The 13721-nt window shown below is 47.1% G+C and overlaps 6 protein-coding genes across 6 annotated transcripts; 2 read left to right on the top strand and 4 right to left on the bottom strand.

The window, feature by feature from the left end:
* Positions 1 to 375: 375 nt before the first annotated feature.
* Positions 376 to 1646, top strand: JR316_0009897 (uncharacterized protein; the record flags this gene model as incomplete). The annotated part of the gene is made up of 2 exons (XM_047895577.1): positions 376 to 895; positions 973 to 1646. 2 exons carry the CDS (start codon positions 376 to 378, stop codon positions 1644 to 1646), a joined length of 1194 nt encoding a protein of 397 aa, XP_047745296.1.
* Positions 1647 to 2228: 582 nt separating this feature from the next.
* JR316_0009896 (uncharacterized protein) lies at positions 2229 to 3214 on the bottom strand (the record flags this gene model as incomplete). Its single annotated transcript, XM_047895576.1, has 2 exons — positions 2229 to 2257; positions 2392 to 3214. 2 exons carry the CDS (start codon positions 3212 to 3214, stop codon positions 2229 to 2231), a joined length of 852 nt encoding a protein of 283 aa, XP_047745295.1.
* Positions 3215 to 5081: 1867 nt separating this feature from the next.
* JR316_0009895 (Alpha-L-arabinofuranosidase) lies at positions 5082 to 6578 on the bottom strand (the record flags this gene model as incomplete). Its single annotated transcript, XM_047895575.1, has 1 exon — positions 5082 to 6578. The coding sequence occupies one exon, from the start codon at positions 6576 to 6578 to the stop codon at positions 5082 to 5084; it is 1497 nt and encodes a 498-aa protein (XP_047745294.1).
* Positions 6579 to 7336: 758 nt separating this feature from the next.
* JR316_0009894 (uncharacterized protein) lies at positions 7337 to 9223 on the bottom strand (the record flags this gene model as incomplete). The annotated part of the gene is made up of 1 exon (XM_047895574.1): positions 7337 to 9223. The coding sequence occupies one exon, from the start codon at positions 9221 to 9223 to the stop codon at positions 7337 to 7339; it is 1887 nt and encodes a 628-aa protein (XP_047745293.1).
* A 997-nt stretch (positions 9224 to 10220) lies between these two features.
* On the top strand, positions 10221 to 11640 carry JR316_0009893 (uncharacterized protein; the record flags this gene model as incomplete). The annotated part of the gene is made up of 2 exons (XM_047895573.1): positions 10221 to 10358; positions 10456 to 11640. The coding sequence occupies 2 exons, from the start codon at positions 10221 to 10223 to the stop codon at positions 11638 to 11640; spliced, it is 1323 nt and encodes a 440-aa protein (XP_047745292.1).
* Positions 11641 to 11784: 144 nt separating this feature from the next.
* On the bottom strand, positions 11785 to 13472 carry JR316_0009892 (Protein fluG; the record flags this gene model as incomplete). Its single annotated transcript, XM_047895572.1, has 5 exons — positions 11785 to 11856; positions 11912 to 12483; positions 12541 to 12911; positions 12968 to 13147; positions 13210 to 13472. The coding sequence occupies 5 exons, from the start codon at positions 13470 to 13472 to the stop codon at positions 11785 to 11787; spliced, it is 1458 nt and encodes a 485-aa protein (XP_047745291.1).
* Between the last annotated feature and the right edge of the window lie 249 nt (positions 13473 to 13721).

The following is a 13721-nucleotide window of genomic DNA, read 5'->3' as shown; positions in this document are numbered from 1 at the left end:
ATGGAAACCTAATCCACTATTTAGATGAAAACCTGGTATGACTTTTCTAGCTATAGTTGTGCTTTGCACGCCAACAGACGGGCGGGGGCAATCTAAATCCAGTGGCTATTCTATTCTATTTTTGTAGCCTGCAATATTGAAGATAACTTGAAGGGCACCTAAGTTTTGCTACCATTGTATATAGAAAAAGGTGTATACACAAGCCTTTGGGAAGGTGGTAGCGACTCGGATCTGTAACTCACGGAGGCGCAAAACATGTGTATCCTGTGAGAATTTTTGGAACGGTGATTAAATTGCGCTGCACTGTCATCTCCACACTGACTCCTACTTAAAGGACGGACGATTACAATCTTGAATTTTCAATCATCGACACAGATGTCCGACACTCCCCGGACCGCACAAGAACAACAAACGCCACATACGTGTACTAGTAGCTCCAAAGAGCTCGAAGCGGGGCAACTCTACGCTGTACTGGCAAACGAATTCGGGCTAGGAAGCTGGGCTTTCTTCGTGCCCAATCCTGCAGTGTTGCCAATAGGCACTTCAGGCACGGTATTCTTTCTCCTAGACAGGTACTCGGCCAACAAATGGATGTTCATGACTGAAAAAGTGACAATGTTTTTAACCTCATCGATCCCTATCGCCATTCTGGGCCTCGCCAATGTTGGATTTCTCGGCGAATACCAAGTTATCGTTGAAACTTTGCAATTGATACTCAAGACGGTGTCTATCCCTCGGAAAACTACGATAGACTTTGATTCCAGAACATGGTTTTTGCAGGCTGTTCGTGTCCTAGACGACTGTGGTGTTGTACAATGCGAAGACTCGGGCATGTTAGAGAAAGAGATGAAGACTTGCCAAATGGACGCTCTGTTCAGGTTCAGATCCCGGCACGGTATGGGCAAAGGTAGATTTTTTTTGTTAATTTCAAGTCATTATCATGAAATCGAGCTGATAGTGATATGTTCACAGGTTGGAAAGCTGGAGTTCTGACATCTTTTAATGCTAGTAATCAGCAAGCTATGGGTATCACACCTGTAAAGACAGTCGTCCAAGCTACATCATTCCCATCCTATCCTAAAGACCTGGATCCAGAACAGTTGTATATTGTACTTACCTACCGTGGTGAACTGGCATTGTGGAACTGGTCGTTTTTTGTTCCCGATCCATCAGTGTCTCCGGTGGGCAGTGCTGGGACTACATTTCGCGTCGTAGACCCTGATCTAAAAGGATCGTGGAAATTCGATATTCAGAAGGAAGGCGTGATATCATCCTCACCACTAGTCGTCACCATTGTGCGCCTCGCTGATATCAGCATATTAGGCGATTACAGGAATGTTGTGGAGGACGTCCTGGTGTCAATGTTCACGTCCGTTCATATACCCACAGAAGCTTCGACGGAGTTCAGTTCTCAGCGCTGGTGTATGGATGCCATTCACGCATTACATGACTTCGGCGTTATCGTCGTGGATCGTGGACTGTTCGATCAGTTAGGAAAAGAGATAAAAAGACATGGCTTTGATGCTATGGCAAATTATCTTGAAAATAAAGGTCGTGATATTTTAATCGTGATCACAAATGTCTGTAGATCTGACGAGTTTTCAAATGTAGGTTGGACTTATTATCAAGCAGAGATGTGCTCATAGAAGTGTCTGCCTTCCGGTAAAGCCCTCAATTTATCAATATGATTTACTGGTGTTTTTTTTTTTCATAGTGCTGTCATTTGTCTGGATTTTACCAGGCTGATTGTCACAGCAACGATACAGTTGCTTTATTTCGGTGAATCGTTAAGTGTTACTACTGGCTAAAGACCGCGATCTTTAAGTTTAATAAGTCCTAGTTATGTTTTACTTAGTACTAGGAAGAGCTACCAACATCCCCTTTTGTTTCAATACATACACACTTTCGTTGAATACAAAAGTTAAACTCCACAGAATTACTTGATAACATTCTTGGCAGATAAACTTTGGGGAGACCGTGCATCTCATTTACAATATGAGAGTAATCTCCAATGTGACTGAAGTTTAACTTCAACCCAAAATAAATAAGCGATGGCCATCCTGTTCCAAGGAGGATGAACTCAAAATTTTGCCATAGGTATCTGCGCCACCAACGTGTTGGCTCAATGAAGTTGATGTCGATTTTTAACGTAGAAATAATATTCTGGCCATCCAAAGATCGAAGGACTTGGAAAAGAGATGATAAAATGCGATTCAGGTTAGGGACATTCAGTCGATGATAACGTCTGGGTTGTAGACTTAGATGTGTCAGAGTCTTTAAAGACGGGAATATAGTCGGTACCACGAGTAGCATGTTCTGCGGTCTGTCTTCAAACAAAAGGTTCAAAAGGTTAGCACATCCTTTCATTGAGTAAATAAATACACAGCCTACATGAGAATCCAAGGACAACACTTTTCAAAGACCAGCTTCTCTTGATGATATTGGATGCGATTCCCAAATCGACAAGTTGGGTGATTGCCACATCTACCAGCCCAGCCAAATCCAGAACTGATGCAGAATCATTGCGGTTATACTTCACTATACGTGAAATTTCCGTAAAAGAGGGCACAACCTTCTTTTCGTTTGGGTGTTGGTCGGTTAGTTTGAGTCTTTGAAGCTGGATTGGTTTGACTGGGAGGGCCGAACGAAGCATTGAATATGCATTACCCAATTCCACTGGTAAAACTTCGTGCAAATCGAGCTCCCTGAGACCAGTACATGGCACAAGGTCAAAGTAATCGAAGTTACGGATATTCCTCAAGCGAATGGAAGTGATGAGTGGGAGATGCAGAAGTGACAGAAGAGTCGATCGCAAGGATGGGGATAACTGTTGCCAGTCCTGAAATGAAGATCTGCGAGGACCGGGAAATGTGATTGTAATGCGCCTCAGCTTTTTGAATACGTGGAGGAGTGCCGAGATGGAGGTGTCTGTATCTAAGCTGTCTACACACTCCTCTGCTTTTGGCGCATAGGCGAGCTCTCTTACATGTTGAGCTAGCCGGGGGCTCTGCCGAACAAGTTCCACGAACGTCGAGCGTGTTCTGTCGTCTAGAAGCGACATTTTCCGAAACAGTTCTTTTTGACAAAGAGGAAGAAATGTTTGGCACGATAAAGCGCATGATTTGAGAGATTGACTTGGGTGTTCATCGCTACCCAGGTCTTCGATAATGAGGGATATGATCTCGAGAGGTAGAACTTTGATTATGGAGGACATGCCAGTGAATTATTGACGGCAATAAAAGGAAGAGAATGCGAGGCACAGTGCTGCTTTGGTGCTGATGGGTGAGAATTGGCTGGGAACAAGTTTCGTATCAATGTGCATCGCTTGAAACGCTCAACGCGCGGAGGTTGAATCTAAATTTAATACCACCGAGTCACGGGGCCTCAAACCGAAACCAGCCAATCAAAAGGGTCTTGTAATCTCCTTGCAACCTAGCGCAATGGTACTGGATTCGAGAAGTGCTAAACAAATACTAAAAATTTACTTAACATAATGCGAGAACGTTACAATTAGTGCCTTGGATAGGACTACCAGTCCTCGAAAATATCTACGACCTCGAAATTAAAATTGACGGTTTCGCTGCCAGTTGCTAGTCCTTGGAGATAAGTTTGAGGAAGCGATCGCAATGCCCGCATGATTATTTCGCCTCGAGAATCTTCAATAGTTAGGTTAAACTCCCTAAGAGACGACCATCCGGGAGTCAAAAGAACTTGGTCGAAAATATTCCACTCTTCGCCGATAGTTGGTTCTGGCCCCAAAATGGCGTAGAGTTCAATATTTAATGTCGAGATAATATTTTGGCCAGATAATCTCTTTAGTACCCCCCCCCCCCCCCCCCCCCCCCCATCCTCGTTAAGAGGTCGTAATAATTTGTGGTCAGACCAATATGATTTGGTTCCAGAGTTAAGCGTTTCAGAGTCTTGGAAGATCCTATCAATAGAGAGATCAAGTCATCAGAGTCATCCACGTTTGCAACTTGAAAATGTTATATATATGTAAGCATATATTTCTCAGCTATCAAAGAAATACCTACAATTAATTTCGACAAGGGCAGATTCGAGTGCTTTGGCCGTTTTTAGAATATTTTTTGCAGGAACAAGTGGACCACGGCCTTGAAGTTCGATATGTTTTAATTCTGTAAGGTCAAATATCGCTGTTCCGACGTCGTAATGCACATTTAACATTTCTATGCAAGACATTATTTCGAGCAGACGTGGTTTGATTGGCGTATATGCGGCCGTGCTTGTTGAAGAGGGGGCCGGCTGTGTACACATGACGTTTCGAAGTCTGAGCTCCTGGACGTTGGGGCATAGAAGCAAAGTGGTGTGGTCGAAGTTGTCTATGTTTGTCAAGCCGACTGAGGTGACAGATGGTTTATGTATAATAGAAAGGACGACGGTCCGCATTATATCGGACAGATTGTTCCAATCCTGCCTTGGGAAGTATTGAAAAGATACCATCACTGTCGTTAGCTTTGTGAAGCTTTTAAGAACGTCGACGAAGGAAGTTGGACAACCGGTTTCGAGATGAGAATCCTCAGGCTCTACCAAGTATTTAATATTGTGAACATAGTCAAGTATCCGTGGATTTTTGTTGATAAGCTTGACAAAAGAGGATTTTGGGGCTCTATCATGCAAAACAATAGAGTGAAAGATGTGCTTTTGACAAAGAGGAACGAACGCGTGGCAGACCAGAGAGCATGTCTGAAGGGATGTAGGTGTTGTCGAGACAGAACGATCGAAATCGGACAAGAGAGCGATGATATCTTCTATGATCTCCAGTGGTAATATCTCTATGGTGCGGGCCATTAGAAGACAATGTTAGTTGCCAGCAAGGCAGCAGCGGGGAGAGGTTAAAGATCGTACAACAACTGTGAGATAAATGATGAAAGATAGATCAATCGGACTGTCAATTGCTTGCCCCTGGTCCAAAAACGACTCGGAGTGCTGACGGAATGCTTGTATTGAATGGAATACTGGTTACATTTTATGCAAGATAATACTTGATATTACAACAACTAAATATAAGGATGCAATCAAGTACATTTTTGGGGGTGCCCGACCCAGCTAACCTTTAAAGATCAAGCAAAACCGGCGCTGATTACGAAACTGACATCGTCATTGTACAGGGTAGGGGAGTCGAAGTCATGAACACCGCCATTACTGGCGACGAAGAGATTGTTGTTGAAGTGACGGAAGGCGCGTGTGGGGAAGCTCCAAGATTTGATTGTGTTGCCTTGGCCATTGAGCCCTGCTTGTGGGCAGAAAGTTGCGTCTTCGGAGAACAGCTTGCTGCCGTCGTTAGCGTTCACAACGAGGGCGAAGTTGGCATGCCTGATGAAGCTTCCAGGGGTGTCTCTTGACTCGAACGAGAAGCACGCGCTGTTTCCCAGGCCGGTGCGTACCGTCCAGCTCGCCTGCTGCTTGAGTGCGGTACTGCTTGAGGAGTCGACGACTTGGGTGTTAACGGCACTGCCGGTGTGCGCGATGAAGCGCGTCGTACAACAGGCTGTGGTTGCCCGGAAGGAGATGGAGGAACCAACGGTGAGAGCGGGGCCGCTGGTCAACGAAGCCGTGGCATAACCTGCAGCTACAATGTTGGCTTGCACTGAGTTCTCAGTATCATCCGAAGGGTATCCTGATGTCATCACTCCCTCGTAGAATGTGCCTTGTGCGCCGATACTGTTGTCACCACCGATTCCGAGAATGATAGCTCCCTCTTTCGACATGGGATTGTATCCGGAAACACTGGGACGCGAACCGTCCCAGAACGTTGCGAGCGACCCTGAAACAGCATTTCCCCCACGAATGGCCCAGTGACCAGGCTCCCCTTTGACGACGGCAGTGACGAAGCGGTCATTGATCGTCTGGTCTCCAGTGTTGAGGTGGACATTGACGCCAGAGAATAAACCGTTCTCTAGATCGGCCATGATCCAAGGACCACTGCCAGATCCAGTTCCCCAGGTCGTCGAACTGCCGAAATAAATGGCCTCCATGTGGCCATTGCCTGTGTCGCGACTGCTTGTCTCTGCGTTGCCGTAGTCAAAACAGCAGCCACCATTGAAATGGGTCCCGTCGAAGACAGCATACATGCCCTGAGCCTGGTCGCCTACGGCTGTGCCTTTAGCAGCGTTGTTGCGGTATCCAGTGCCAGGAGAAATGAAGACACCATATGCCTTGTGGCCGCCTAATGTCACTGGAGCACCAGTAGCGCTGGCGAGGTTGTCGAATCCATTGGGTTCGGGACCGCTAAACCCGCCAGGTGGGGCCTGGTTAAGGTGATTGCCGCGTCCAGTTTGGTCGAATATGGTGGTGATGAGGCAAGTTGTTGAAGCGCAGAAGGCATCTTGTGTGGCAGCATTAGCGACGCCTCCAGCGGATAATGGTGAAATGTTTGTCGTTGCATTGTCAGAGCCGCGCCTTACTTGGTAAAGCGCGCCACTGAAGTTGTTGAAAAGCGCGCGAGTCGTACTGTGAGCAGCGACACATGGAGTGCCACCTGAGGCGTAGATGTCGCAAGGCCCTGCAGCGACAAAAGAGGAGGTAGCAAGGAGAACTAGAGCAAATAAACTTTTCATGTTTTGGTAATGAGTAGCATAGCGAGCATCTTGCCCTTTTAAAGCGCATAAATTGGTGGAATTAGGCCTATTATCGGAAGTCGCTCCAGGTGCGCGCACATGGAGCGCTAGACTGCGTAGTGGTATGATGCTTGCTGGCACCTATAGCTATGTACGCCTCGAATCATGAGGATTTTGCATGTGACGAGAGCTGCTACACGGTTGCAGAGAGTGTGGAAGAAAAGTCAAAGGAAATGTTAACGAATGGTGCTTTTTATGATTCGAAGCAAAACGTCAAAGTCAGGAGAAGAGTTCTACGCTATTCTAATGCCATCTCTATACTGCCTCCGAGGTTTCGCAGATTGCCATCGTCGGGCTACGAAGGGCCGGCTTGCCGTACAAGCATCACAAGCATCCTGATTGGTTCTTATACTCTCTCTCTAGCCTTTCGATTGAACATTAATGACGTAGAACGTTTCTGCGGTGCTCCCGACCACTGGCAAGTGACCAGGATGGCGTATGGTACCTGATTCTATTATCATGTGAATCTGTACTGAATTTCAACCACTGTACGAGAGCCGGGCAAAGAGCTAAAGATTTCCTGCTAGTACCCCCCTTCGTAGAAACGGCCGTAGAGGAGAGCAACAGAGATTCCAAAGTGTCTTTAATATTATTGACATTAGATACGAAGTATCGGCAATATGTGGTGGGGACTAGATTTTATCAAAACCAATCCAAAGCACAGTTGTGAATACAGTCTTAAAAGACTTCAGCTGGCATCAGTATTCGTCGTCGTCCTGTTCTCCAGAGTCAACGGAATCGCCAAACTCATCGTACTCCATAGCACCGGACCAAGTAAAGCCTTTTCGATTTGATAGTCCATACGAAGAAGAATAGGTCATCATATGTGGTAGGCGACTTTTAACCGGTTTATACATCAGCTTGAGTTTGACCGGAGAGACACCTGCGTCATATGCGTATTGACGAATCTCCCCCTCTATATCTCTTTCCATGGGCCTGTTAAAGTGAAGTATGACTGTTCTCAGGCACGAGACATAACCTGCTTTATATGCAGACAGTCGACTTTTGATCATCGTGGCCGCCGCGTCGTCGCTAGAACACGAGATGCCGTACACCTCCAAATACTCCAGACGCGGGAGCAAATGGCCTGTCGAGTGGGATTCGTTTGTGATAGTCAAGCTACTGAGGTCAAATTGATTCAGTTCTGGAAGAGTTTGAGGCCCCGTAGTATCCAAGTATCTTGGGCTCCCCGTAGATTCTGCCAGACGAAATGGAAGCGGTTTCTGACCAATGATAACATGCTTGGGCCAAGTAGTCCTCTTGAGTACACCAACTATGGTCTCGGAGAGCTGGTAAGCCATTGCTAGCATAAATTTGTCAACAGAAGCTCCCTCAACAATATGGCAGAACGAAGACAGTTGTGCGCTCAGGTCCTCTGTAACGGTTCCATACCGATCAACCGATCCATGATAGGATCGAGTATATCCCACGGTTCTCAGAGCTGGAGCATCAATTGCTGCATATGCTGCTGCTGTAACAGGGCTACGTGTCGTATCGTGAATGAATAAAGAGTGTAGGCGAGGTAAAAACACCTTTCGAGTCAATGTTTTTGGGGTAGTTTCGGGTTCCTGAAAGTAATTTGAAACCCAGATTCTACATTCGCTGAGATTCGAGCATTCAGAAAGCAGAGGGATGATATCCTTTTGTTGAATGGGGGAGTGCAAGAAAAGACGACGAAGGTGATTCCACGAAATAGGAATGACGGTGAAATCTTTAGTGCATGTTTTCCACGAAAGAGAAAAGGTGTCAAGCATGAGGTTCTTCAAGGGAAGAGAAACTGGAGTATCAATGGGTAGTCTAGCAGGCGTTCTATAACTGATAGGTTCTTGTATCTTGAGTTTAAAGGCTTTTAACATTGATAAATCTGCATCTGAGAGAAGTTCTTGAATATGGCTATACAAGTTTTGTTGGACCGCCATTTCGATCGAGTGAAAACGCCGTGAGTGCTGTATGATGATATCGATGATATTTGCAATGGAATTGTTCCAGCAAGGGTATCTCGTATAAGGGCACACGATGGAAATAGAAATAGGGCAATTGGGTCCGGAGCGATCTAACCAAATCTTGGTGACTTCAGCGCGTAATTCAGCAACACGTTCGTAATTTTGTCTTTGAGCCATTTCTTCTTCGCTCAGTATGTACTTGTCCTCCTTCTCCTCGTCACTGTCATTGTTGTCATAATACGTCTGAGAAGGAAGAGATATGATAATCTTGGACCACAGCAACGGGGAAGACAAAGCGATGGTTCTCCAGCTGCTACAGATGTGGGTGAGTAGCAGAGGCGCTTCTGTTGCGCTGATGATGGGGAGGCGATGGGAAGATAGACAGTGAGAAAATATTTCACGGAGTATATCTGTGGGTAGACGTCGAATTGGCGCAAGGACGGTATTGTACGGCTTGACAATTTCTTTAATTTTTGCTTGTTCGTTATTGAGAGTTCGTATGGCGTATTCCAGACGTTCAATCTCCAGCTGGTTGGCCCTGAATTTTGCCAAAGGTTCTTGTAGGAAATGTTTTATCTCGGCCATCATTCGCTGGGATGGCATCTCGTTGCATTGTAGAAGGCGTGCGAGGTCAGATTCCATGATATTGGTTGAAAAAATATCTAAGTATCTCTGGTACCTTCAGAAAAAGCAAAGTCGAGTTGAGACCTTGATATCATAGATGTATATGGCTCACCGTTCAATCCTTTTTTCAAAATGTGATGGGAGTTTGAGTCAGATGTTGTCGGGGAAGGTTGAAACCTTATAGTATCAAAGTCCGATGACAATCAACGGCGTCGAATGTCCGTCTGGTCGATTGACTCGTAGACAAGCAACTGCTCCGGAGCGTTACCTTCACGCAAGTCGAGAGTATCTGGCGAATTCCGAAGCTTTTTTCATATTTTACGGTACAAATGGTTTCTAGAAAGTGCAGTCAAGTGTTCTGCTCGTAGTCAAGTTGTTCGCCTTGATGTTTTGACATCGCCAGAGCAATACTAGAGCCACAATAGATAATGACAATAAAGGACAGAGGAAACACATATAGTCAATTTTGAAATCCTGTTGAGTATGATGAAATGGGGGGTATTAGAGCCGATTCTTTGCTAGGCTGAGGTGGTAGCCTTAAAATTGTATTAGCCACAAACTTTGCATATATACGTGTACACACATTCGGGTCAAATATATTGATAAATTTTGACTGTATGTGGCACAGGGTATCTTGTGAGGGTATCATCCATTGACGATAGTAGCTGTAATTGCTCTTGAATACACTCGAATGTTGTGGCAGTCTTCAAGTCGTGGGAAAATTGTACTTCGTAGACAATCACGCGTCATCAACGTCCACGCATCAAACTTGAAACTGTGATCAAAGTAACCTCCGAACTTACATACCAACTCTCATCAAATATTGATATGCAACAAATACCAGAGCTCGCCGAATGGGTTTCTCTAGGTTCTCAAACCCCAACCACCACCATCTCTTCCAAAGAAAACAGCGTTGACCGCTGGAGATCTAGGCAAAGGACGCTGTGCGCCTTGAACTTGCCATTCTTACTCGAAACACTCCCGTAACCTACTTTGCTTATTGTATAAGAAAGTCATGGAACATCAATACCGCCGGGGGATATACCGCCCAAAAGCACAACGCCTGAGCATATCTCTTGCCCCGCTGGTCGCGCAGAGGTCGCTCTTATTCAGAGTCAAGGCAGACCTTGCCACGAAGACAAATTACGGCGAGGTAAGTGACTGTATTTTGTGGGGCGGTAGAGGACAATAGTCCCCTGCACTGTACAGAGTTTCTGACGTGTCTTTTCATCTGGCGATTTCCATTATAGTTGACACCGACGGAGGAATCGGATTCGGCGGTAACCTCGGAGTCGGCAGCTCCCTCGCCTGCGTTGTTCGTCGTCACTGCGTCTGCATCGGCACGGATCATCAGTGCTGCTCTATCTGTTCTATCGACGTGCAGCGTATACAGCCAGGAATCATGGCAAGGTGGCCCCTCTCCATTCGCCCCAGTTTCCGCTGCTTCTCCTATTTCAGTTGCTGCACCTACTCGTCCTCTTACGCGTGCACCTGCTGGCCTTTTTCTTAACGTGGGCGACACAAGGAGGCATGGCGTTGCATTCAGCCCGAGCCTTCAATGGGAAACATTGTCGGACGATGCCACTTCAGAAACGGATAGTCAACATTGCACAGAGTCTGGAGTGGAAATCTCTTCAAACCCATCACCCGGTGTTCAACAGACTCTTTCAGTCGAAATTTCACATGCTCCAGAACCCCGGGCCAACCTGAGGGCCCACCTTCGACTGAGCACTAGCTCGAGCATCTTGAGCCCCTTTTTCCGGGGAGGCAGTCCGACTGTATCATCAGAGGAGCAAATCCCTGTCAACCTGTTGGCGCTCGACTCGGATGGCGAGGCTTTACCTGTTATCGTATCATCGAAGAAGAGGGCCAGCGCTGCAAAGAGGATCTCAAAGCACGCCAAAGCATTTGGGAAAGCCATGAGCCATCTGTCCATGCAGCCAATCAACAAGAAGGATAGCCAGATTGCAAAAACTTCGTCGCGGCGACAGACTACAATAGCAGTTGCGCACCCGCACCTCGGAGAAGTGACACAAGAGCGTAAAGAATCTTCGCACAGTGAAAATATGCCTGTGAGACCCCGCCCTCCTCGTTCCATTCGGCCGCCGTGCAATGTAGAGGGTTCACTATCCGATGCTACGCCGATCCAAGCCCCGAGGTCAATTTCCCCTCCTCCTGCCATCGCCATCCCTGTAATGAAAGGAAGGGGACACAGGCGGTACAACAGCTCTCCAGCCGTACCTCACTTCGGCTCCACTGAGTTCAAGGGTTGGAACAGAACGGAAATGCCCCCGATGCCTACTTTGCCGCCAAAATCTGAGTTGGCGAAGTTCAAGTTGGGAAGTATGCCACCTCCTCGCCCACAACGGTCGCTTGCGCGCGTGAATAGTGTCGGGCAGGGGCATGTACGAGCAGTTTCTGTTGATTGTCTATAGGTTTTAAGATGCCATAACTCTGGCATCTTGAATTTTGTGGGGACGGTTTCCTTTACTAATCTTTTATTGGGAAATTAATCTGCTTTTTAAATTCTAAACACAGTTTTTTACCATTTCATAATGATACCTATACCACCAATGGATTTAAAATGTTTCAACGAAGAGTTTTAGTTCCTCATCGTCCATTAACCCGAAAGACATTTGTTCTTGCAAAGTCTGCAAATAATGGCTGTTAGCGCCCCCAAACAAGTGGTATGGCAAGGAAACATGCCTTGTTCGCTGCCAAGAACTTTGTCTTGAATTCAGCACCGAAAAACTCATCGACGAGTTCGCTTTTTTCAAAGTTGACCCGTGCCTCTTTCCAGCTTAGTGGTAACCGCTCAGTGATCCCTAGCTCCGCCCTCCCTGCTGACCCCAACAGAGCCGCGCTTTTCTCTCCACTGCACTCCTTGATCTTCAACTCCCTCCCATGCTCAATTCCATCAAGGCCAGCACCCAGAACAGCAGCTATGGCCAGATATGGGTTGGCTGTTCCGTCCAGCGTCTTGAGTTCAAAGTTACGTGAGGTGGGGGAAGACGCGTTGCACAGTCGGAGAGGAGCCTCTCGGTTGTCTCTGCCCCAGCAAACGTATGTCCCTCCGGACCAGACACCGTCGGCCATACGCTTGTAAGATGGTTCTGTAGGCAAGGCAAGGAGTGCGATAGATGAGAGATGCGCGAGAACGCCGGACAGAAATGACGATTCGAGAGGGGTAAGCACGGAGTTGGTAGACAGTGGGAGATGGGCTGGTGACGCTCCACTGGAAGGGTGCACTGAGATATGTACATGCGCCGCGCTTCCGCCTGCATACAACAAATATCAGTGTACCGCGAAGAATATCCAACCTGAACGAAACCCACAGTTGTCCATGAAAACGCGTGGTGCGAGGGTAGCTCTCATGCCATGCTTGCTTGCGATATTGAAAATGGTTTCGCGGGTGTGTATGAGTGCGTCGACTGCCTGCAGAGGAGGAAGGGGTCCCGTTACAACCTCATACTGACCTGGCGCGGCCTCTGCGTGGTACATCTGCACTTCTACATCGGACCCTCGAGCCTGTAGCGCGTCCACGATCTCCTCAAGTATCTGTGCTTCTGCTGATCCTGTCGGGAGCGCTGAGGCAACGCACCATCCATGTGAGTTGCCCGCCTCTATTGGCGATGTCTTTTTCAGAAGAATAAATTCGGTTTCGAATCCGATGAGGAATTGAGTATTGCATCGTTGTTCTGCTTTTCTGGGAGGTAAGAGGTTAATTTGGGGTTGGTTGTGGAGACGTACAGTAAAACTGACTCAACGACGCGACGGAGGATGGTCCGTGGGCAAAGGTCAACCTCGACAGATCGATGACCTTCAACGCCGGCAACCGGCTCCTTCTCCTCGAACCAACCCATCACACTTGCGTGGCCTGGCGCATATGGGCACAACCTCAACGTCGACAAATCCACCGCATAGACGTACTCTCCCGTTGGGCTATAAATATCAGACACCTACATATTTACTCTTAATGAACGCTGAGACAAATAAACAATCACCTGAACCCATCCACGACAGTGATGAACACAATGCCCAGGACCGCCTTGGTGAGCGAGGTGCCAGGCCGCGGAGTTTGGAGTATCTTGTGGAAGTACGCAAGAGGGAGAACGCGAAAGCGGATGTTGTTCGTCAAGTCCACCCATTGGATTCGAACATACTTCACACCCCATCCTGTGAGGTCTTCCACAACGATAGCACGTCCGTGGGATCCTTTGGATACATCATATTTCACCCCTTGGAACGGTTGGTTTGTCGACACCATTGTCGTTGGATTTGGTGAATTAATGTGGATTTCAGTTTAGGGATGAGGAGTTTGGACCAGGTTTTCTTCCAGCATTTCCCATTATATGAAGCATCCAGGGTCACCACGAGGCTTTCTTCATGAGCGAAATAGCCCCTCAAAAGGGGCTACCGCCGCACACACTAGTACAGTTTTGATGACGTGCTAGCGTTCTTGGAACTGCGAAACGAGCTAATTGTTTACACATCCATCCATTGCCGCATCGCAGTT

This window comes from Psilocybe cubensis, chromosome 9 (genome assembly GCF_017499595.1).
Source record: "Psilocybe cubensis strain MGC-MH-2018 chromosome 9, whole genome shotgun sequence".
Lineage (NCBI taxonomy): Eukaryota > Fungi > Basidiomycota > Agaricomycetes > Agaricales > Agrocybaceae > Psilocybe > Psilocybe cubensis.
This window is presented reverse-complemented; position numbering and strand designations above follow the sequence as displayed.